The sequence below is a fragment of the Pristis pectinata genome, chromosome 40 (genome assembly GCF_009764475.1).
Source record: "Pristis pectinata isolate sPriPec2 chromosome 40, sPriPec2.1.pri, whole genome shotgun sequence".
Taxonomy (NCBI): Eukaryota; Metazoa; Chordata; class Chondrichthyes; order Rhinopristiformes; family Pristidae; genus Pristis; species Pristis pectinata.
Genome location: NC_067443.1, coordinates 3,731,796 through 3,756,140, shown reverse-complemented (window position 1 = coordinate 3,756,140; position 24,345 = coordinate 3,731,796). Strand labels below are relative to the sequence as shown.

The window sequence follows — 24,345 nt, the reverse complement described above, 5'->3', positions numbered from 1 at the left end:
GGGATATATGAGGGGGGATGGGGATATACGGGGGATATACCAGGGGGACATACGAGGGGGGATATACGGGGGGACAGGGATATATATTATGAGGATGGGGGACTGAGGAGGGGCTGTGGGATCTTGCTGTGCGTGGACCGACTGCCGCATTTCCCTCCCCCCCCCCCCCCCACACTGCCTCAGGATCAGCACCCCCCTCACCCGCCGTGCCCGCGCCCCCCCGCCTTGCCCTGCCCCGGTGGGGGGAGACCCCGCGGCTGCCAGCGCCCCCTGCCTGCCCAGCCCCGGGGGGGGAGTCCCTCCCCCAGGTATAAATAATCCGGGGTCCATGCTCGGCCGCCCGCAGCCCGGCTCGGCTTTTGGTTGCTGCCAGGCGGGCGCGCACAGGGGGCGGGGGGGGGGGGCACGCGCACCCGGCACAGTGCCATGGGCACACGCCCGTGCACGCTCACTGTGCGCGCACACTCTCCCCGGGCAGGGGGCAAGTAAACACCCGCACGGTCACGCACGCAGACAGCGCGGGCACGGAGTGCCATGCACGCCGCCGCACAGGGAATGGGGCACCGGGGGGGGAGGGGGGGTGAGGGAGGGGGAAAGGGGGGGATGGATGGAGGGGATGAGAGGGGGGATGAGGGGGAGGGACAGGGTGGAGGACGGGGGGAGGTGGGGATGACGGGGAGGGATCAGGGTGATGAAGGGACGGGGGGTGTGTGAGGGACGGGGTGGTGTGGCACGGGGGGGGTGAGGGACGGGGGGGGCGAGGGACGGGGGGGCGAGGGACGGGGGGGGCGAGGGACGGGGGAGGCGAGGGACGGGGGGCGAGGGACGGGGGGCGAGGGACGGGGGGGCGAGGGACGGGGGGGGCGAGGGACGGGGGGGCGAGGGACGGGGGGGCGAGGGACGGGGGAGGGACGGCAGAGGAAGGGGGATGGGGGGGATAGAGAGGTGCTCAGCACAGTCAACAGCGGAGACACCACCCCACCCACACACCCTGCGACACAATCCTCCTCCACGCCACACCTCAGCAGCAGTGACACCCAAGCCTCCACGGAGGGGAGGGGGGTGGGGAAGCATCAGGGGGTTAACCCAAGCCCATAGCAGAAGGCTTTACCCTCTGAAGAAGAGTCGGATGCAGTTAAACAGTGGACCAGCGCCAGTTTCTATTGGTTACACCTTCCATTGGTCCGTCACACTCAGCGACCGACTTCAACTCCTCCTCCCGTTTGGCGGTCCGTCCAACTCCTCCGCGTCAATGTGGCGTTGCTTCTAGGAAGTCTCATCTGCATGGTTCTGCGCCGATCTGCGCCCCATCCCCACCCTCTGGTTCTCCAGGCTCTGTCCCGATCTATTCTCGCCGTTGAAATACTCGTTCAGCACGTCAACTCCGTCACAAACAGGATGGCGGGTTATCTGAAACTGGTCAATATTGGGTTCCTTGTGCCGAGGTGGGAGATGTTCAGGGTGGAGGAGTGGGGGTGGGTTTCCCTAGGCTGGGCCTGACTCTCGGAGAAGGCGGGTGATGAGATTCCCCCTGGCATCGAGTGATACAGCGTGGAAACAGGCCCTTTGGCCCTAACGAGTCCATGCTGACCATCACCCACCCCGTTACGCAGATCCTGTTTTATTCTCCATACAGCCCAGGACAACTTCCCTGGAGCGAGGAGGAAGAGAAGGGGAGAGTGGGGATTCTGGGGAAGCGACGTCGGTGTGCGATACCTCAGAGTCGACACGCGTTACATTCCCAGGATAGCGTTAAGGGAAGCGCCATCTGGGGAAATAGTCCAAAATTCCAAGTGGGAAGAGGGGCAGGGACATATCCTGACTCCCGGTTAAAGGAGGATTCAACGGAAAGCTGCTGGCTGTCAGTTTTTGGGAAAAGGTGGAGGGGAGGTGATTCTAAGTAGAGGGGTCTGGATAATTAGTGGGAGGGGGTGGCTAGTGAAAGGGGGTGAATTACTAGCTAGAGTGAAGCCCCCACCCTGACTGGGACGGGGGGGTGGGACCCCTCTAATATCCACCACCAACCCCCACCCCCGAACTGTGTCCGAACTGTGACGGAACGTCGACGAGCGATGCCGCGGGGGCGTCCTGGGAACGGCGGCGAAGGCTCAGGGCGGCGGGAGAGCGGGAGGGTCCTCCTCGTCTGAGTCGAATTCGGCTGCTCCGTCCCGCACCCACTTCCCGCAGGGGTCCTGGATCCAACCGGAGCTGCGGAAAGGGATGCACGGGGTGAGGGCGAAGGCGCGAGGGGCTCAACCGAGCACGTACCTGGACCAGACGTTTTGTGTAAAGGAGGGGTGCGGGGGTGGGGGGGGGGGGGGCGAGGAGGGAGTGCCGAGTTAGGAGTGCCGCGGGAGAGGCGGTGAGGAGGGAGCGCCGTGGGAGGGGCGGCGAGGGTTGCCGCGGTAGGTGGGGGTGAGGAGAGGATGTTTCTCCCCCAACTCCTGCGGGCAACTTTAAGCCTCAACTGACCTTAGCCCAGTGGGATCTTACTGTGCAGATGAGGCATGTGCACGTTACCACCCACCCCCTGCCCTCCTCCTCCTCGCCCTGGGTGGGTGAGCTGCGTTGGACTACAGCAGAGAACCCACTGCATCGGCTGCGTGGGAGTGAGGCAAAAGGTGCTACACCAATGCAGGGACTTCCCTTCCAGCGCGGTCTCACCTCCTGAGGTGCAGGTGGTACTCCAGGAGCTTCTGCCTCGCCGGGTCCGCGTCTGCCGAGCACGGCGGGGGTCGGCACGCGCTGGCCTTCCTCTGGCGTCCCCGCCGGGTGCCACCCTCGGTCTGGGAACCTGTTGGGGTGGGGGGGAGAAGGAGAGCGCGGAAGCTGAAGGGGCAGAGACGTGCAACGCCCGCGCACGATGGCGATCGCGCCCCACGCACGGACAGCCTTGGACCTACACCTCCCGCCGCAAGACCCCACATGCAGCACTGTGCTCAGTTCTGGTCGCCTCACTACAGGGAGGATGTGGAAGCCATAGAGAGGGTGCAGAGGAGATTTACAAGGATGCTGCCTGGATTGGGGAGCATGCCTCACGAAAACAGGTTGAGGGAACTCGGCCTTTTCTCCTTGGAGCGACGGAGGATGAGGGGGGACCCGATAGAGGTGTATAAGATGACGAGAGGTATTGATCGTGTGGATAGTCAGAGGCTTTTCCCCAGGGCTGAAATGGTGGCCACAAGAGGACACAGGTTTAAGGTGCTGGGGAGTAGGTACAGAGGAGATGTCAGGGGTAAGTTTTTTACTCAGAGAGTGGTGAGTGTGTGGAATGAGCTGCCGGCAACGGTGGGGGAGGCGGATACGATAGGGTCTTTTAAGAGACTTTTGGGTAGGTACATGGAGCTGTGGGTAAGCCTAGTAATTTCTAAGGTAGGGACATGTTCGGCACAGCTTTGTGGGCTGAAGGGCCTGAATTGTGCTGTAGATTTTCTATGCTTCTATGTTCTAAGAACGCCACCCCCCCCCCCCCACCACCTGCTCCCCAGTGCGAGATTCGAACCATTTACCTGGCGGGGCTCCTTCAGGTTGTCGGCCTTCCTGGGCTTCGGCGGACGCCCCCGTCCATCCCGGGATCGCGCCCGGCGTCCCTGCCCACTGATTCCCGCTCGCTGAGGCGCTGGTGGTGGGGGACGGGGTGGGGACGTCGTCGCCGGACCTGGGGAGAACAAGAGGCGCTCAGGTGGGGTGGGAGGGACCCCGTGGGGGGTGAGGTGTCAGTATGTCCTGAGAGGAGGGGGGGTGTGGGGACAACTGTGAATTCACAGCGGGGTGGTGGGGGGGGGGGGGGGGGGGTCGCACAGGTTCGGCCAGCCCAAACGGCAGCCATTTGGTGCCAATGGGCAGCCATTTTGAGCCACAGGGTGGCCATTTTGATGAAAGCCAGGGAGGTGCTGGAAGCCGCCTGGCCGGTCCCGCAGCGCCTACGGAGCGAGGTGGAGTCGACGCCTCGGCTTGGGAGACACGAAACTGCGTCTCCTCTCTCCGCAGAGGCCGCCTGACCTGCTGAGTGTTTCCCCGATTTTGCGCAGACTTTCGTTCTCGATTGTTGGCCGTTTTCATGCGAGCAGGATGGGCTGGCAGTGGAAGGGGCCACTCGGCCCCTCCATTCTTGACCCCTTCCCGAGTCAAAAAGATCACGACCAATCTCACTACAAGGCCAACGCTCCATTTCCCAGTAATCTTTCACCCCCCCCCCCAAACCCCCTCCCGTTCAAGAACCAATTTCCCTCTGCCTTAAAGACTGCTTCCATCGCCCTTTGAGGAAGAGACCTCCAATGACTCGCGAGGAAAATCGTCACCAGTCACGTCCCTCCCTCCTCGAGCCCCTCACATACAGCAGTGACCCCTGGTTCCAGGCTTCCCCCACAAGAGGAGATGTCCTCTCCACACCCACCCCTCGGGGGCTCTGCACGTTGGAAGCAAGAGCCACCCCATTCCCGACCAACTTCACGCCTTTCCACAGGGAGGGAGAGACGGAAGGGGCACCCGTTCCCAGTGGATAGTTGTCCATCCTTGAGGCCAGGGGCACATGTGGCTGCAGTTCCACCGATCGCCTGGCGATGCTGTGGAGCGCGTGATAGCAGTGCGCCAGCCTCCTCTGCTGTGGTGGGGAAGGCAACACGGGAGGCCGTTCGGTCTCTCCAGTCTATTCTATCCCGCTTCACCACCCCTCCCGCGGCGTGGTGCTCCCTCCTCACTGACCATTTGGTACAGGATCCAACAGTCCCCACCCTGCCTCACCTCGACAGTTATGGAATTGTACAGCACAGAAACAGGCCCTTCGGCCCAACTTGTCTACCCGAGGTGGTCCCACATGGACCACATCCCGGTAAACCTTTCCTCTCCCTGCACCCGTCCAAATGCCTTCTAAATGTTATAGGCAGGCACGGTAGCGTAGCGGTTAGCGTAACGCTATTACAACACCAGCGACCGGGGTTCGATTCTGGCTGCTGTCTGTAAGGAGTTTGTACGTTCTCCCCGTGTCTGCGTGGGTTTCCTCTGGGTGCTCCGGTTTCCTCCCACATTCCAACGACGTACGGGTTAGGAAGTTGCGGGCGTGCTATGTTGGCGCCGGAAGCGTGGCAACACTTGCGGGCTGCCCCCAGAACACTCTACACTAAAGATGCATCTCACTGTGTGTTTCGATGCACATGTGACCAATAAAGAGATCTTATGCTTATCCTTAGTTGTTCCCGCTCCTACCACTTGCTCTGGCAGCTTGTTCCATATATGGACCACCCTCTAGGTGAAAAACTTGCCCCTCAGGTCCCCTTTCCATCCTTCCCCTCTCACCTTCAATCTGTCCCCTCTCGTCTTAGACTCGCTTACCCCAGGGAAAGGACTGTGACCGTCCACCTTATCTATGCCCCCCCCCCCCCACGATTTTATACACCTCTATAAGGTCACCCCTCAGCCTCCTTCGCTCCGGGGAAAACAGTCCTGGCCTGTCCAGCCTCTCCTTATAACTAGAGCCCTCCAGTCCCGATAACATCCCGTGAATCCTTCCTGCCCCCTCTCCAGCTTAATCCCACCCTTCCTGTAGCTGGGCGACCAGAACTACACACGACACTCCAAGTGCAGTCTCACCGACGACTTGTACGGCTGTAACGTGACGTCCTGACTCCTGTACTCAGCGCCCTGACCGATGAAGGTCAGCGTGCCAAACGCCTTCTTAACTGCCCTGTCGACCTGTGTCGGGCCAATTCCGGTGGCCACGTTTTAGGGGAGGTCGCGAGGGCGAGGAAGAACGTTTAGTGGCTCACATCAGTCAGGGCATCGAGTACAGGAGTTGGGACGTTATCTTGCAGTTGTACAAGACGTTGGTGAAGCCACATTTGGAATATTGTGTTCAATTTTGGTCGCCCTGCTGTAGGGAAGATGCCATAACGCCAGAAAGAGTGCAGGGGAGGTTTATGAGGATGTTGCCAGGACCCAAGGGCCTGAGTTAAAAGAAGTTGGACAGGCTGGGACCAATTATCAATCACCCCTTCTGCCATTACCACAACTGGACAACTCCTTCTGGTGGTCAGGCCCTGGGGAGTGTTGTAGAACAGAGGGACCGAGGAGTACAGGTCCATGGTTCCCTGAAAGTGGCCTCACAGGTAGACAGGGCGGTGAAGAAGGCGTTTGGCACACTGGCCATCAGTCAGGGCACTGAGGGACATGATGTTGCAGCTGTACAACCTGTTGGTGAAGACTTGAAGTGTTGTCTACAGTTATGGACGCCCTGTTGTAGGAAAGACGTCATTAAGCTGGCAAGAGCACAGAGGAGGTTTACGAGGACGTTGCCGGGACTCGAGGGACTGAGATATGGAAAGATGTTGGGCAGGTTGGGACTTTATTCCTTGGGTGACCTTATAGAGGGGTATAAATCATGAGGGGCATCGATGGGGTGAATTCACACCGTCTTTTCCCCCAGGGTTGGGGAATCAAGAATTAGAGGGCACAGGTTTAAGGTGAGAGGGGAAAGAGATTTAAAAGGGACCTGAGGAGCTAATTTTTCACCAAGAGGGTGGTCCGTATATGGAGTGAGCTGCCAGAGGAAGTGGCTGAGAGAGGTCCACAGATGGGAAAGCTTTAGAGGGATACGGGCCGAATGCTGGCAAATGGGACCGGCTTAGATGGGCATCTTGGTCAGCATGGACCAGTTGGTCCGAAAGGCCTGTTTCCGTGCTGTGCGACTCTGGATGCAGGGACAAGGGGGAGTTTCAACCGGACTGACTATCTGTCCCATCTCCGCTCTTCATCTTATAAACCTCCCACGTTCCAGGGAAAATAAGCCCGGCCTGTCCGATCTCTCCTTACAACTCCAGCCCTCCGTTCCAGGCAAAATCCTGGTGAGTCTGTCCTGCACCCTCTCTGTGGCTACCCCGTCCTTCCTGTGACGTGGCAGCCAGTGAGAAGAAAGACTGCGCAATACCGTTTCCTCTTGCAGTAGCTGTTGTAGGGGGCCGCCTTCAGGAGCGCATGATGAGCGATTTGTCGTGTTTTTCTGAGGAGAGGCGGCAGGTGCTCCTGTAGGAACAAGCAGAGATCTCGATCGGTGAAGCAGCACTTCCAGGACATGTAATTCTGCCCCCTCCCATTCCCACACCGGCCTGTCCGTCTGTCTGTCCTCGGCCTCCTCCACTGCCAGGGTGAGGCCAAGGGTAAACGAGAGAAACAGCGCCTCATATTTTCACGTACAGAGGATCTTGGGATCCGAGTCCATAAGTCCATAGCTCACTGAGTGGCCAGGCAAGTAGACAGGGTGGTAGAGGAGGCGTACGGCATGCTTGCCTTCATCGGTCGGGCGTTGTGTACAAGGGTCAGGCAAAACTCACCAGGGACCCCGTTTTCTGCTCCCTTTAAACTCACCGGGGACCCCGTCTCCCGCTCCCTCCAAACTCACCGGGGACCCCATCTCCCGCTCCCTTCAAGCTCACCGGGGACCCCGTCTCCCGCTCCCTTCAAGCTCACCGGGGACCCCGTCTCCCGCTCCCTTCAAGCTCACCGGGGACCCCGTCTCCCGCTCCCTTCAAGCTCACCGGGGACCCCGTCTCCCGCTCCCTTCAAGCTCACCGGGGACCCCGTCTCCCGCTCCCTTCAAGCTCACCGGGGACCCCGTCTCCCGCTCCCTTTACACCCACTGGGTCCCCGTCTCCCGCTCCCTTCAAACCCACCGGGTCCCCGTCTCCCGCTCCCTTCAAACCCACTGGGGTCCCCGTCTCCCGCTCCCTTCACACCCACCGGGACCCCGTCTCCCGCTCCCTTCAAACCCACCGGGACCCCGTCTCCCACTCCCTTCAAACCCACTGGGACCCCGTTTCCCTCTCCCTTCAAACCCACTGGGACCCCATTTCCCGCTCCCTTCAAACCCACTGGGACCCCGTTTCCCTCTCCCTTCAAACCCACTGGGACCCCATTTCCCGCTCCCTTCAAACCCACTGGGACCCTGTTTCCCACTCCCTTTAAACCCACCGGGGACCCCGTTTCCCGCTCCCTTTACACCCACCGGGGACCCCGTTTCCCGCTCCCTTTAAACACACAAAGTTTACCAGAAAATGTACCTTCCTAGTATGTAACATATTGAAACAAAAAAGTCAATTAAGAACATCCAATAATCGGGAAAATATGCCAGTCCAGCACCAGAGTCCTGAGTGTGCCGGATTTTCGGAATTTCTCTTTAGCTAATGAAACAGAAGGTGATTCGAGCAATAGTCTCAATAACAGTGACTGTGAGATAACCGGGCTATTGTCAACATCGGTCTTCATTGACAACATTCTGGGAAAGTTGCCTCCTTGAATCGGTCTGGGCCCAGGTGCAAATCCCGAAACAACTGCCCTCTGATATGGCCCAGGCAATGTTCAACGGGGCAATTAACAGACCGTTAAACAGTGGTCCTTTCCAGTGATACTCGTGTCCCATAGCTGAGTGAAGAAGTCAACAGGTTGGTGTCTCAAGGAGGGGTGGAGTGTTTAGGGAGGGTATTCCCAGGACCACAGAAAGCATCCTATCCGGATGATTCCCATCCTGGTACAGTGACTGCTCTGCCCGAGACCTCAAGAAACCGCAGAGGGTTGTGGACACAGCCCAGTCCATCACAGAAACCAGCTTGCCTCTGGGGACTCTTCCCACTGCCTTGGACACCTCCCAGCCCGGACATTCTCTCTTCTCCCCCTTCTATGGGACAGAAGATACAAAAGCCTGAGAGCACGTACCACCAGGCTCAAGGACAGCTTCTATCCTGCTGTTATCAGACTCTTGAACGGAGTCTCATACGATATGATGAACTCTTGATCTCCCAATCTAAATCGTCGTGGCCCTTGCACCTTATTGTCTGCCTGCACTGCACTTTCTCTGTAGCTGTAACACTTTATTCTGCATTCTGTTTTCCTTCTGTGCTCCCTCGATGTAACGTATGGAATGAGCTGTCTGGATGGCAGGCAGACAAAAGCTTCTCACTGTATCTTGGTTACGTGTGACAATAATAAACCAATTCCGATTCCAATTCCCGATTGGGAAGTTGATGGAACTGTCAATGATGGAGGAACAGGAATTGGGAACGGGAGAGGGGAACAATAGGGATTCCCTGGGACAATATCTCGTGCTGCGTAGTGTCGAGGGTTTGGGTGACGTGGGTCTGCCCAGAGAGATTGCGGAGCGGGTACGTGCCAGGTTTTACCTGCTCAGGCCTGGCCTCTGAACCCGACTCCTCCTCCTGGATGTGTTGCCGGTGCCGGTGCTTCTGAACTTCCAGCTGCAGGTCCCTCTTCTGTCCGTAGAAGCGCTGGAGGCCTGGTGTGGGGGTGGGGAGGGAGAAGGATGGGCCAGTGGTTATTTAAATGCACACCACAAATAAATAGCTACGGGACCTGTCACCCTGGTCACGCAGAAATGGGAGCAGCTGATTGGTAGAGAGCATCGTCCCACGAGGAGGCGGTCCCTCCTCACTGCCCGTCCCGCGGCGCGGTGCTCCCTCCTCACCGCCCCTCCCGCGGCGCGGCGCTCCCTCCCCGCCACCACCCCCGTGGCGCGGCGCTCCCTCCCCGCCACCACCCCCGCGGCGCGGCGCTCCCTCCCCGCCACCACCCCCCGCGGCGCGGCGCTCCCTCCCCGCCACCACCCCCCGCGGCGCGGCGCTCCCTCCCCGCCACCAACCCCCGCGGCGCGGCGCTCCCTCCCCGCCACCAACCCCCGCGGCGCGGCGCTCCCTCCCCGCCACCAACCCCCGCAGCGCGGCGCTCCCTCCCTCCTCACCACCCCTCCCGCGGCACTCCCTCCCCACCACCAACCCCCACGGCGTGGCGCTCCCTCCCCGCCGCCCCTCCCTCGACGCGCGGCGCTCCCTCCTCACCGCCCCTCCCTCGATGCACGGTGCTGCTTCCTCACCACCGCCCCCCCCCCCCCCCCCCCCGACATGGCGCTCCCTCCTCACCGCCCCTCCTGCTTACTGGTGATGTGTTTCTTCCCTGTCCTGTGTACAGCCAGCATGTCGACCGTGTCGAAGACGGGACGGTATGAGCAGACAGAACAGGCATACCTTGGGGTAGAGAGGGAGGTACAGCCCAGTGAGGGTACAGTCAGCCAGCTACAGTCAGAGGCCTACCGTCAGCCTCGGACATTGCACCGCTGGCGACAGCTCTTTCACCTCCCCCCCCCCATCCCTCCGAGTCAAACCATCACAGAAACAGGCCCTTCGGCCCACCGAGTCTGTTCCAACCACCAACCCATTTACACCCATCCCGTTTTACCCTCCCCCACACTCCCATCAACTCCCCCCCAGTTTCTACCCTTTACCCACACACAGAAAGCATCCGATCAGGATGCATCCCGGCTTGGGACGGCAACTGCTCTGCCCGGGACTGCATGAAACCGCAGAGAGTTGTGGACACAGCTCAGCACATCATGGAAACCAGCCTCCCCCCCAGCGACTCCGTCTACACTTCCCGCTGCCTCGGGAAAGCAGCCAACATAATCAGAGACCCCTCCCGCCCCGGACATTCTCTCTTCTCCCCCCTCCCATCGGACAGAAGATACAAAAGCTTGACAGCACGTACCACCAGGCTCAAGGACAGCTTCTATCCCACTGTTATCAGAACAGACCTCTCACACGCTAAAAGATGAACTCCTGATCTCCCAATCTACCTCATCGTGGCCCTTGCACCTTATTGTCTGCCTGCACTGCACTTTCTCTGTAACTGTAACACTATATTCTGCATTCTGTTTTCCTTCCGTACTCCCTCGATGTGCTTATGTATGGAATGATCTGTCTGGATGGCAGGCAGACAAAAGCTTCTCACTGTATCTCGGTACGTGTGACAACAATAAACCAATTACCAAACATGACACTGGGGGGGCAAAGGCGATTTACAGTGTCCAATTAAGCCACCGACCCCCGCACGTCGTGGGGACGTGGGAGAGAACTGGAGTACCCGGGGGAGACCCGCGCGGTCACAGGGAGAGCGTGCAAACTCCACACACACACACACACACACACACACACACACACACACACACACACACACACACACACACAGAGTGCCAGAGTTCGGGATCGAACCCGGGTCTCTGGAGCCCTGAGGCAGTGACACTACCCGCTGTACCTGTTCTCATGATGATAAACTCGATCGGACTTGAGAGAAGGGATGAACGAGTGTGAGGTGCAGTTGTCCTTCTAAGCCAGAACCATTTGCCCGCATTTGGCCCATATCCCACTAAACCTTTCCCATCCGTGTACCTGTCCAAGTGGCTTTTAACTGTCCTTAATGTACCTGCCTCACCCACTTCCTCTGGCAGCTCGTTCCACATACGCACCACCCTCTGGGTGGAAAAGTTGCCCCTCAGGTCCCTTTTAAATCTTTTCCCTCTCACCATAAACCTACGTCCCTTAGTTTTAGATTCCCCAACCCCTTGGAAAAAGACTGTGTGCACTCAACCTATCATGATTTTATACACCTCTATAAGGTCACCCCTCAGTCTCCAAGGAATAAAGTCCCAGCCTGCCCAATCTCTCCCTATAACTCAGGCCCTCGAGTCCCGGCAACATCCTCGTAAATCTCCCTCTGCACTCTTTCCAGCTGAATGGTATCTTTCCTATAACAGGACGACCAAAACCATACACAATACTCCAAGTGTGGCCTCACCAACGTCCTGTACAAGTGCAAGATAACGTCCCAACTTCTACACTCAGAGGTTAGTGCAAACTGAGACTCACCAGGTTCACAAGAAAGCTTACCGCATGAATTTAACTTACAAAGTCTAATAAATAACAGCTGTATAAAACTTTGGTTAGGCCGCACTTGGAGTGTTGCGTGCAGTTCTGGCCGCCCCGTTACAGGAAGGATGTGGAGGCTTTGGAGAGGGTGCAGAAGAGGTTCACCAGGATGCTGCCTGGATTAGAGAGCATGAGCTATAAAGGAGAGGTCGGACAAACTTGGGTTGTTTTCTCTGGAGCGGCGGAGGCTGAGGGGAGACCTGGTAGAAGTTTATAAGATCATTAGAGGCATGGATAGACAGGATCTTTTTCCCAGGGTTGAAGAGTCTAATACTAGAGGGCTTGCATTTAAGGTGAGAGGGGGAAAGTTTAAAGGAGATTTTTTTTTAGACACAGAGAGCGGTGGGTGCCTGGAATGTGCTGCCAGGGGTGGGGGTGGAGGCAGATATGATAGAGGCGTTTAAGAGGCATCGAGATAGACACAGGAACAGGTGGGGAATGGAGTTTGTGCAGGAAGATGGGATTAGTTTAATTTGGCATCGTGTTTGGCACAGACCTGATGGGCTGAAGGGCCTGTTCCTGGGCTGTGCTGTTCTATGTTTCATGGAAGAATATTTGGATCTTAACAGAAGGAGCATCCGACAGTCTGGAAAACTGGCTAGTCCGGCACCAAAGTGAAGAAGATGCCGGATTATTGGAGTTTTACTGATAAAGGGAAGGGGGGACATAGATGGATCCGTTCCTATTGCTCAGTGAGTGTTGCCTGGACAAGTCTGGCTCCCACCCTCTCAGCAACATTACGTTCTCTCCTTCCCGCCGCACCTTCCCGGTTCCCTGGGCCTGAAACGTCGACTGGTTTTCTCCCTCCACACGCGCTGTCCGACCCGCTGAGTGTTTCCGGGTTTGTGCGCGGGTTTCCTTACTCTGCTGTTTGTTGCCCCGACCTTCAGTTGTTGTCTGGTGTCCCATCTTCTCTCCACAACCCCAGCCTTTCCACCCCCGCAAGCCCTCCCACCACCCCCCTCCCCCATCCGACAATCGATGGTCTCCCCTCCCTCACCTTCCGCTCTTCAGTAGGATGGCTTCGTCCTCGGGGATGTAGCTTGCCAACAGGTCCGCCACCCGTCGCTTCTGTGGGGAGAGGATGAGGGGGGGGGGTGGAAGGCGAGTTACCGTCAGCCATGGGGAGAACAATTCCCTGGGAATGCCATGGGTGGGGGTCCGGACTCCCGCCTGGGGAGGTGTTGGGACTGGGGAGGGGTGCAGGAGGGGAGGGAAAGGTCCAGGGAGGGAGAGGTCCAGGGAGGGAATTCCAGAGCTCGGGGTCCAGGCAGCTGAAGGGACGGGAATCACGGGGTGCAGGTGACATGGGCACTGCCAAGGCAACCCCTGGACTCCGATAGACGGGGCCATTGCCATAGCAACCAGTGGTCATCGGGCAAGAGAACCAATGTCATGGCAACCCACGGTCACTGGGTGGTGGGGCCATTGCCGTGGCAACCCATAGTCACTGGGTGGTGAGGCCATTGCCATAGCAACCGGTGGTCACCGGGTGATGGGGTCACTGCCAGGGCAACCTGTGGCCACCAGGCGATGTGGTCACCGCCAGGGCAACCATTAGTCACCAGTTGATGGGGCGATTGCCATGGCAACAACCCATGGCAGGTCGCCCAGCCCGCCTGTTTGACCAGGAGCCTCCCCTCACCTCCCACCCCTCCCCCTTCCTCACCTCCCCCTCCCCCCCTTCCTCACCTCCCCCTCCACCCACCCAACCTCAGCCCTCCCCATCCACTCACCTCCCTCCCCCCCTCTCTCACCCCCTCCCCCCCTCTCTCACCCCCTCCCCCAACCTCACCCCCCTCACCCTCAACCCCCCGCCTCCCCCCCTCCCCCCCTCAACCCCCCACCTCCCCCTCCCCGCCCCTCACCCTCACCCTCACCCTCACCCTCACCCTCACCCTCACCCCGCCGGACCCACCCTGAGCGCATTGAGTTGACTCAGGTCGTCCCCGTCCCGTTTGAAGGCCATGGCGGACCAGCCGGGCCCCGGCCCCGCGCGGGGGATCCTGGGACTTGTAGTGCAGGAGGGCGGCGGCCGTGAGGGGGGAGCGGGCGGCCGGACTACAACACCCATGGTGCAGCGCGGCGGGGACCCCCCCGGCGGCGGCAGCGGCTCCGCGGTGCTTTCTGGGACTTGTAGTCGCCGGTCGAGCCTCCCCGGGCCCGGCGGTCTCCCCGCGCAAAGCCTGCTGGGACTTGTAGTGCGCCGGGCCAGGATTAACACGGCGGCCGGGGCGTCGGGAACTACATCACCCAGCAGGCACCGCGGCGGCCCCGCCCGGGACACAGCAACCGCCTCAGAAACGGTCGGTATTGAAGGACAACGAGGACGCATCGGGTTTCTAACCGGATCAGACGCCGTTTAGAGACCGAACCGTCGCAGTAAATTCATAATTTTAATCCAACCGCCGCTTTACAAAATGGCGCCCGCTCCCCCTGCCGCGGAGGCTGCCGGGAGTTGTAGTCCCGCCGGCGGGTGGGCGCGGCCGGAAGCGGATGAGGCGGCGGGTGGGCGGGAACTACAACTCCCGGCGCGCCCCGCGGCGAGCGGCGGCTGGGGCTGCTGATGGCGACCGGCGGCGGCCGCGGCTCCTCGGCGGCCGAGTGCGGGACACTGCGGGCCTCGGCCTCGGCGTCCGGCCGCTCCCGCTCCTGCGGCAGCACCGCCGGCGGCCGGCACCTGGAGCACCGGCTGCAGCCCAGCGACACCCTGCAGGGGCTGGCGCTGCGGTACGGGGTCAGCGTGAGTACCGGGGATGGGGGGGCTGTGCACTGGGGTCAATGCAGCACCGCTGGGTCGGGGGGGGCTGTGCACTGGGGTCAATGCAACGCCGCTGGGTTGGGGGGGGTGTGCACTGGGGTCAATGCAGCGCCGCTGGGTCGGGGGGGGGTGTGTACTGGGGTCAATGCAACGCCGCTGGGTCGGAGGGGTGTGCATTGTGGTCAATACTGCGCCGCTGGGTCGGGGGGTGTGTGCACTGGGGTCAATGCAGCGCCGCTGGGTCGGGGGGGGTGCGCACTGGGGTCAATGTGGCGCGGCTGGGTCGGGGGGGGGTGCGCACTGGGCCAATGCAGTGCCGCTGGGTCGGGGGGTGGGGTGTGTGCACTGGGGTCAATGCAGTGCCACTGGCCCACAGAGTGGGCGAGAAGTTTCACAAGGAGCATGGTCAAGCTCAAGTTACTTTATTGTCATTCACCCATATGCTATAAAAACACACTGAGGAGCGAAATGTCATTTCCCCCAGACTCTCACAACAGAGGACATACAATAAAAACAGACAAAAAACAAAATCAAAAAATAAAATTGTGCAAGTACAAACAGTGCAAAAAACCAGTATACAAAATACAAACAGTGCACAAACTGAGTCGGACACGAGAAATACAAGCTCAGTGTGTTGTACTCATTGTATAAACATGTTCAGCAGTAGCCGAAGTTCTCGTATGCCGTTGTGCAAACCAGAGCTTTTGACGCGGCATCAGGTTGAGGTTATCCGCTCGGAAGGAAGAATAAAGAAGCAAATTGTTACTTGAATAGAGTGAGGTGACCAAACGTCGTGGTATGATGACATCGGAGGGGTCAGCATGTTGGTTCAGCAGGAAACTAGGAAGGGTTACGGAACTGTGCTGGAATTTTGCAAGGGTCGTTCTGCTGCAACTTGACATGCGCTGGAGGAACCACACCCGGGGTACAGTGGGTACGGATTTGGTTCCTGTTTAAGGAGGGACATACTTTTGCACTGGAGACGGATTCCCGGGATGGAGGGATTGATATTCGAGGAGAGTTTGAGCAGGTTTGGACTGAGACTCACGAGTTCAGAAGAATGAGAGCAGATCTTATGGAGCATCGGATTCTGAGGAGGATTGACAGGGTGGGAGCCGAGGGATGTTTCCCTCCAGTGGGGGTGTCAAGAGCTAGGGGTGGGGGGGGGTACAAAATAAAATGGGGTTGTCCATTTCAGACGCGGGCGTAGGGGAAGGAATTCCTTCTGTCTCCAAGGGCGGAGAGCCTTTAGAATTCTCTTCCCCAGAGGACCGTGGAGATGGAGCCACTGATTATATTCAGGGTGGAGATCAGGAAAGGCAGTGTTTGAGGCCAAGGTTGGGTTGCAGAGGCCCTCCGGACCACCTTTTCTGTGCTGCCCATTGACACCAATCCCACACGCCTGAGTTTGGCCCAGTATCCCTCCACCCCTTGCCCGTCCAAACGCCTTGTAAGCTACTTGTACCCGCCTCTACCACCACCTCTGGCAGCTCGTTCCGGATGCTCCCCACCCTCCTGGGTGGAAGAATTTGCCCCTCAGGTCCCCGTTCCGATTTCTCCCCTCTCACCTTAAACCCATGCCCTCTCATCCCTGACTCCACTGGGGGAAAAAGGCTCTATCTACACCCCTCATAATTTCATAGGTCTCTGTAATGACTATTTTAATAATGACCTTGATGCTTCACAGTTGTTTAATTGGTAAATTGGTTTATTATTGTCATGTACCGAGGTACGGTGAACAACTTTGTTCTGCATGCCATCCATACAGATCACTTCGTCATATTGAGGCAGTACAGGGGAAAAGCAATAACAGAATGCAGAATAAAGTGTCACAGTTACAGAGAAAGCGCAGTGCAGGCAGACAATAAGGTGCAAGGGCCACGGCGAGGTAGATTGTGAGGTCAAGAGTCCGTGTTATCGTACTAGGGGAACCGTTCACTAGTCTTATAGAAGCCGTTCTTGAGCCTGATATTGGTTTATTATTGTCACTTGTACCGAGGTCCGGTGAAAAACTTGTCTTGCATACCGATCGTACAGGTCAATTCATTACACAGTGCAGTTACATTGAGTTAGTACAGAGTGCATTGAGGTAGTACAGGTAAAAACAATAACACTACAGAGTAAAGTGTCACAGCTACAGGGAAAGTGCAGTGCAATAAGGTGCGAGGTCACAACAAGGTAGATCGTGAGGTCAGAGTCCATCTCATTGTATAAGGGAATCACAGTGGGGTAGAAGCTGTCCTTAAGCCTGGTGGTGCGTGCCCTCAGGCTCCTGTATCTTCTACCCGATGGAAGAGGAGAGAAGAGAGAATGCCCCGGGTGGGTGGGGTCTTTGATTATGCTGGCTGCTTCACCAAGGCAGCGAGAGGTAAAAACAGGTACGTGCTTTCAGGCTTTTGTATCTTCTGCCCGACGGGAGGGGGGCAGAGGAGAGAATGTTATCAGTGTAGGTGCAGCCTTTCTCTTCTAATGACTTAACCTCTCTGACCACATCCTGCAACTGCCTCTGTTTCTACTCTGCCATTTGCAGACCTCAAACCGGGCAGGTGGAGCACAACTGACAGCGGTGGGTCTTGTGGTCAGCATTGGGCTTATCGGTGACTACTGAGCCAAGTCCGTGCACGGGTGGGGAACACAGTGTGACAAGGTCCCACCCACGGGTAGGGGGCGAAACAACCCTCTCCAGAAAAAGGACAAAAACGGCTTTAACGGCAAAGTCACAGCCCTGGTGTAACCAGAACCATCAAAAATCTGCACGACTCCAGGTGTGCACGGGTGCAATGTAGAACTTACTTACAGCAGCATCACAGGCACAGAGCATCAGAGACACAACATTCACAAGAAAAAATATTAATTAAACATAAATTACACACAATACTTGCAAGGAAGAACGCAATTAGAACAAAACAAAAGTTCATTGTAGTGCAGTGTTGCTGTACTGAGGCAGTGATTAAGGTTGTGCCGGTCGGTTTAAGAACCGAATGGTTGAAGGGAAGTAGCTGTTCCTGAACCTGGTGGTGTGGGACTTCAGGCTTCTGTTCCTCCTGCCTGCTGGGAGCTGCGAGAAGGCGGCATGGCCCGGATGGTGGGGGATCCTTGGCGATAGATGCCACCTTCCTGAGGCAGTGCCTCCTGTAGGTGCTGTCGGTGGTAGGGAGGGCGGTGCCCGTGATGGCTGTGTAGTGGCTGTGTCCACTACTCAATGCGTTCCCATGCGTTGGAACTGCCGTACCAGGCCGTGATGCAACCAGTCAGATTACTGGTGCAGTGGTGGAAGTTTGTTAGAGGATTTGGTGACCTGCCCAATCATTTTAAGCCTCTAAGAAGGTAGATGTGCTGGTGTGCCTTCTAAATGGTTGCACTTAGGTGCTGGTACCAGGACAGATCATCAGGATGCTGATCATGGCTTGTGTGAGTACGTGAAGATTCAGTGCATCACCGAACACTCATAACAAACTTCTACAGATGTACTGTTGGAAGTGTCCTGACTGGCTGCATCACGGTCTGGTACAGGCAATTCGAACACGCAGGAACGCAAGAAGCTGCAGAGAGTAGTGGACTCTACCCAACACATCACGGGGACATCCCTCCCCACCGCCGGGAGTATCTACAGGAGGCGCTGCCTCCAGAGGGCAACATCCGTCGTCAAAGATCCCCCACCATCCGGGCCGTGCCGTCTTCTCGCAGCTCCCATCGGGCAGGAGGTACAGAAGCCTGAAGTCCCACACCACCAGGTTCAGGAACAGCAACTTCCCTTCAACCATTCAGTTCTTGAACCGACCGGCACAACCCTAATCACTACCTCAGTACAGCAACCCTGGGACCACTTTGCACAGCGATGGACTTTTGTTCTAATTGTGTTCTTCCTTGTAAACATTGTGTAAAATTTATGTTTAATTGATTTTTTTCTTGTGAATGTTGAATATCTGATGCTGCTGTAAGTTTTACATTGCACCCGTGCACACATAGAGTCGTGCAGATGACGATAAACCTGAGTTTTGAGTGTTTCACTGCTTTGATGGTTCTGGCTACACTAGGGCTGTGACTTTGCTGTTAAAGCCGTTTTTGTCCTTTTTCTGGGGAGGGCTGTTTCGCAATACTGTGACCACTTTAATACACTGCAGTTTAGCAAAACTGACCACTTTACAATGAGGCAACACGCACACACAAAATGCTGGAGGAACTCAGCAGGTCAGGCAGCATCTGTGGAGGGAGATGAATAGTGTTGCGCTACAAGTGACTGTTTCCTTCTTGAAAAATTAATCCTGTTGTGTCTTCACTTTCCCTCCGGTTTTATCCCGACTCCAGACGGAACAAATAAAGAGAACGAACCGGCTTTACACCAACGACTCCATCTTCCTTGCGGAGACCCTGCGGATCCCTGTGGCCGGCAAGCAGGACCTGAACGGGGCACAGGCGGGATCCTTGCCGGAGGAGAGCCCGGCGGGTTGGGCAGGAGACGGGCCCGCCCCGGAGATCACCCCCTCGGAGTTCCTCAGGAGGCTCGACACCAGGATCACGCAGTCCAAAGCAGCCGCGCTGAAGAAGCTCAAGGAAGATGGAAGCGGGTGGGTTGTTGGGGGTGGGGGGGGGGTGGCGTTAGAGCGGGGCTCAGAGGCCCTGCCTGCAGATCAGGGATCTTCCTGTGCTCCAGCCTGGGGTGCTCGGCACAGAGTGAAGCTCCCTCCACACCGTCCCATCACACACTCCCGGGGTCAGACACAGGGTGAAGCTCCCTCCACACTGTCCCGTCACACACTCCCGGGGTCAGACACAGGGTGAAGCTCCCTCCACACCGTCCCGTCACACACTCCCGGGGTCAGACACAGGGTGAAGCTCCCTCCACACTGTCCCGTCACACACTCCTGGGGTCAGACACAGGGTGAAGCTCCCTCCACACCGTCCCATCACACACTCCCGGGGTCAGGCACAGAGTGAAGATCCCTCCACACCGTCCTGTCACACACTCCCGGGGTCAGACACAGGGTGAAACTCGCTCCACACCGTCCCGTCACACACTCCCGGGGTCAGACACGGGGTGAAGCTCCCTCCACACTGCCCTGTTGTATCTGAAACAATGCCACATTGACGGAGCACACCGCTGGCTGTGTCCTGTCACCAAAACCCGTGACTGTTACATTGACCTCCCATTAACTTGCTTACAGACTCCGTGTCCCCGTGACAGATTCCCGTCCTTCCCTGCAGCCGGGGCGGGGTTGGGAAGGCAGGAATTGGTTGGCAGAAGGCCCTTCGATTGGAAGGACCGACAGCGACCTGCATCCATGTAGCGCCTGTCTCATCACCGGGCGTCCTGAGAGCCCATGCCTGACCCTCAGCCACGTAGGGAGGAGTCAGGGCCGGGGACCTGACCCTCATGGGTGGGCTTGGGGGGTGGGAGAGGAGGAGGAGAGGGAGAGAGGGGACCCAGGCACCTGAAGGCAGGGAGTGGCGGGAATTGGGAAGGTGGGGGAGTTGGAGAGGCCGGAATGGGAGATGTGTACCTTGGGGGGAGGGGATTTTAAAGCTGGGGTCCCGCTTGGACCTCGTTTCCCCCCTTCGTTTTTCTCCCCCCCCCTCGTTCTGCCCCCCCTGGTTTCCCCCCCTCGTTTTCCTCCCCCCCCCCCCCCCCCCCCACCATTCGGAATCTCAGGTTAACTGGTGTTTCCCGTTTCCCCGCAGGTTTGCCAGCAGTTCCCCCTCGGTCCTGGCTCCCACTCCGTGCTGTCCAGCGCCCACGTCCCGGCGGGCGCTCCTGGGTCCCGCCCGCCTCACCAAGACCGCCCGGGTGACCAGCCTGCGTGACACAGAGGACGAGATCTTCCACCTTTGACCCGGGCAGCCTCTCTCCCTCCCTCCCTCCCCAGCGGGGGCGAGGGGAGCGCCCAGTGGGGGCTGAACTCCTGGTGCCTGACCCTCCCCACACCCCCCACCCCGCCGGCTGAGGTGGGGGACAACCTTCGGCCGGGCGGGGATATTCCAGCAAGTGGGAGCAGGAAGATCCCAAGGGAGCCGGACTCACGGGGAATGGGTGGGTCGCAGTGTGTGTGTGGGTGTCTATGCCACTAACCCTTCGTTTCCAGTGGCTGAGTTGGGATCTGGACCTGTCTGTCCCTCCCCTCCCCGTCCCTCCCCTCCCTTCCCCCCCTCCGTCCCTTCCTTCCCCCATCCCATCTGCAGTGCAGGACTGTCTCTGGGTCGCCCCAGTACTGCACCTCCCCACACAACCCCACTCCCCCCTGCCCACCCCTAAACCCCGGACAGCAGCACCCCCCCTCCCCCCAAAAACACGGGGGAACAGGAGGGCAGAGAGAGTCGTGTCCTGTACCCGTACCCCTGCTCTGTCCCGTCCACAGTGAGCCATTCCCCTTGTCCACTGCCCTTCCCCTCCCCGGTTGTCTAGGGCGACACCCACCTGCCCGGGAGGCCGCACCTTCCGTCCTCCCAGCTCTACTAACCCACAGGGTTGGTGGGGGCAGGTCCCAGGACCCCCCCACAGAATTAATGCACTCCGTGGCGAGGGGGGGGGAATGGGGGTGGTGGGGGGGCTGCACACTGTACTCCCCGGAGACCACGTCACCCACTGTCAGAAATCCGGCAACGTCCCGGATTGTTGGGACAGGAACAGGTGTGTCTCCCCACACCCCCCCCCCCCCCCCCCCCCCCACCTTCCCAAAACGCCGCTGTCTGACAATAGACCCCCCCACTCCGACATTACAGAGCAAAGTCCCCCCCCCCCCCCCCTCCCCATCTCTCTTTATTCCCCACCCTCTGCTGCTAAACCCCGGATCCTCCGTTCAGCCTTTATTGCTCTTATTACGGGAATCGTGCAATGTGGAATTCTGGTCTTCCGGAGTCGCCGGGACTGAGTTTTGATGGAAAGAAGGGGGGGAGAGTCCCAGGAGAATGAGTCCCACGTGAATCCAGTTCTCCCCCTTTACCCAACCCGCTTTTGGGTTTCATTCCACTCCTGGGGAGGCAAGAATTCACAGGAGGAATCCTTCCTCTCCCCCCGTAAGCTCTGTCCCCTCTCCCACCCCCCAACTCGTCATCCTGTGCTTCACTCCAAAGTCAAATAGCCCCCTTCTCAACCAGTAGTGGGCAGTGCAGAGTGATTGCAGGAGAGAGAGAAATGATCCCGGATGGTTTTAATATCTCCAGCTCCCTCGGTTTGACTCCAGGTGAGTTCTCCCTCCACCCCTGGGGGATTTCTGTAGAAGGATTCCCCCCTCCCCACACACCCCCATTTAATTTATTAATCACTGAACAGTCCACTTAACAAGAGCGAGCTCCCCCTGACTCTTGCACGGGGCTCGGGATGCCAGTAGTGAATGTCTGCTCCGAAACCGGGTGCGTGTGGAAGCTCGGAACGCCTCTGGAAGACAGGAGGCGCTCACTCCCAACAGGCCCCCACCAATCTCTGTAAATAGATTCCTTCAGGGCCCCACCGTAAGCCAGATGTAGGAAAGCACTGTATGAAATAATTTCATATCTAATTAAAAGAAATTTATTTCTACCGAGGTCTCTGGGGTCTGGTTCTTGGACCCCATCAACTGGGGGAAATTCCCACCTACGGTGGGCTCAGGCACTCGGTGGGAATTGCCCGCTGGAACGCAGGCCTGCCGGAACCTCACCCCGGGAGCCGGAGCTCTCGTCGACGCCCTGCCGCGCCGTTCTGAGACGCGGGTCGGAAATACCCGCTCGCGCCCTCGTCCACCGTCCCGACACGCCGTGGCGGTAAGTCTCCCCACCTGGGAGCGAAGGGGAGGGGGTCCCTAGTGAGGGTGCCTCCGCGCGGGAGGGTCCTTGTACCTCGAGGACCTGGGGTGGAGGGTGCTGCACAGGGCGGTGCCCTGTAACAAGTCTCTGCACCGAATCTCCCGGACGCTGGCCACTTCTGTGGGCTGGGGGAGACCGCGTACCACGTGGAACTTGCGAGGCTACAGCCCCTGTTTACCCCTCTCTGAAGGGGCTACTGCTCGCCTTTCGCTCACACTTTAGCCCCACCCTCGTAGTATTTGCTCAACTCGTGCGGGCAGGTCAGGAGGAAGGTGTCCTGCGCCCGGCCTAACCAGATATCCAAGGTCACAGGGGGCTCCACCCGAGCTGACTCCCTGCCAGTCTTCCGGGGGTACGTTTGTACCTGGGTATCCCCGGAGAAAAGAGCATGCGGTGTCCATGGGCACCATGGAGGCGTTCTGGGATCAGAACATAGAACACTACAGCACAGTACAGGCCCTTCGGCCCACAATGTTGTGCCAACATTTTATCCTGTGCTAAGATCTATCTAACTCCTCCCTCCCACATAGCCCCCCATTTCTCTATCATTCATGTGTCTAAGAGTCTCTTAAATGTCTCTAATGTATCTGCCCCCACCACCTCTTCCGGCAGTGCGTTCCACACACCCACCACTCTCTTAAAAAAACTGACCCTGACGTCTCCTTTATACCTTCCTCCAATCACAAAATTATGTCCCCTCATGTTAGCCATTGTCGCTCTGGGAAAAAGTCTCTGTCTCCTTGATCTATGCCTCTTATCATCTTGCACACCTCTATCAAGTCACCTCTCATGCTCCTCCTCTCCAAAGAGAAAAGCCCTCATAAGATGTGCTCTCCAATCCAGGCAGCATCCCGGTAAATCTCGGCACCCTCTCTTGGACTGTTGGGCACTGCCGAGGGTAAATTGCATCCTGGATCAGGGTGGTAATATTTTAATTTGGCTGAATTGTAGTTTGTTGTGATTTGTTGTAGTACATGTAATACATTTGTGTTTGTACAAAAAAAAGGGTTAGACACAGAGTGAAGCTCCCTCTGCACCATCCCATCACACACTCCCGGGGTCAGACACAGAGTGAAGCTCCCTCCGCACCGTCCCGTCACACACTCCCGGGGTCAGACACAGGGTGACGCTCCCTCTACATTACTTGAATAACATTACTTGTTAGGAAAACTTTTACTGAAACATTTCTATATTTACATTTTTTTTGTGAATAAAGTATACTTTAAGAAAGGGTTAGACACAGCAAAGCTCCTTCTGCACTGTCCCGTCACACACTCCCAGGGCAGGGATGGCACCAGTGAGATCGGTGGGGAGCGAGCAGGTGCCCTGGTTGGATTCTGGGGCTGTTGTTGAGGTTCATCGAGGATACAGCAGTCAGTGAAAGGTTGGTGGGAGGGAGTTAAGTTTGTGTATTGGGCCAAAATCTCTAGTTGCCCCTGATGGCAGAGGGGATGTGGTAGACCGGGATAGGATACCCAAGATCTCTCTGTTCTTCAATACTTCCTACATTCACAACCAGTTGGATTAACAGTTAAACATCCCAGCACCAGTCCCTCTCGGAGATCGCCAGTCGCAAGCTCCCAATTACACAAGCAACCCACTCCCCCATCTCTTACGGAATTGGGATCCAATTTTCCAACTTGCCCTGGATCCCAGGGGCTGTAACATTTTGGGACCTTACCGTAGACTAAGTACACTACACCTACCGCAGCGCCCTCATTGACACACTGAGTCACTTTGGAAAGCCAGGTCTTATTGGACAGGGTCTCCCCCTTAGCAACCTATCTCTGCGTGGCCAAGCGCAGCCCCAATCCCAGAGTCCCACATCCACATGGGAATGAGTGCTGCTTCTCCCTGTACTTGGAGGGGACCTTTCACTGGGGAGTTTCTCGACACTTGAGGCTCTCGCCCCCAGATTCCCAGACCCCCACCCCCCCCCCGACACACACACACACACACACACTCTTTTCATCTCAACCTCTGACACACTCAAACCAGCCTCCCTTCCGTGGACCCTGTCTACACTTGCCGCTGCCTCGAGAAAGCAGC

General features: G+C 57.9%; 2 protein-coding genes across 2 annotated transcripts; one reads left to right on the top strand and one right to left on the bottom strand.

The window, feature by feature from the left end:
- Nucleotides 1–1,135: 1,135 nt before the first annotated feature.
- Nucleotides 1,136–13,774, bottom strand: scnm1 (sodium channel modifier 1). The gene is made up of 8 exons (XM_052045914.1): nucleotides 13,678–13,774; nucleotides 12,760–12,830; nucleotides 9,937–10,025; nucleotides 9,168–9,280; nucleotides 6,923–7,017; nucleotides 3,510–3,658; nucleotides 2,665–2,794; nucleotides 1,136–2,208 (listed from the first exon to the last, which is right to left on the bottom strand). Exons 1-8 carry the CDS (start codon nucleotides 13,726–13,728, stop codon nucleotides 2,109–2,111), a joined length of 798 nt encoding a protein of 265 aa, XP_051901874.1. The 5' UTR covers nucleotides 13,729–13,774; the 3' UTR covers nucleotides 1,136–2,108.
- A 532-nt stretch (nucleotides 13,775–14,306) lies between these two features.
- On the top strand, nucleotides 14,307–24,329 carry lysmd1 (LysM, putative peptidoglycan-binding, domain containing 1). Its single transcript, XM_052045926.1, has 3 exons — nucleotides 14,307–14,502; nucleotides 18,829–19,088; nucleotides 20,200–24,329. Exons 1-3 carry the CDS (start codon nucleotides 14,326–14,328, stop codon nucleotides 20,348–20,350), a joined length of 588 nt encoding a protein of 195 aa, XP_051901886.1. The 5' UTR covers nucleotides 14,307–14,325; the 3' UTR covers nucleotides 20,351–24,329.
- Nucleotides 24,330–24,345: the final 16 nt, after the last annotated feature.

What these genes read in the sequence shown, in the direction of transcription:
- lysmd1 (XM_052045926.1), top strand. Translation starts at nt 14,326, where the DNA reads ATGGCGACCGGCGGCGGCCGCGGCTCCTCGGCGGCCGAGTGCGGGACA. An exon ending in CGCTGCGGTACGGGGTCAGC is followed by an intron (nt 14,503 to 18,828) that starts GTGAGTACCGGG and finishes TCCCGACTCCAG; the next exon opens with ACGGAACAAATAAAGAGAAC. An exon ending in CTCAAGGAAGATGGAAGCGG is followed by an intron (nt 19,089 to 20,199) that starts GTGGGTTGTTGG and finishes GTTTCCCCGCAG; the next exon opens with GTTTGCCAGCAGTTCCCCCT.
- scnm1 (XM_052045914.1), bottom strand. Translation starts at nt 13,728, where the DNA reads ATGGCCTTCAAACGGGACGGGGACGACCTGAGTCAACTCAATGCGCTC. An exon ending in GTCAACTCAATGCGCTCAGG is followed by an intron (nt 12,831 to 13,677) that starts GTGGGTCCGGCG and finishes CTCTCCCCACAG; the next exon opens with AAGCGACGGGTGGCGGACCT. An exon ending in ACCTGAAGGAGCCCCGCCAG is followed by an intron (nt 2,795 to 3,509) that starts GTAAATGGTTCG and finishes CCACCCCAACAG; the next exon opens with GTTCCCAGACCGAGGGTGGC.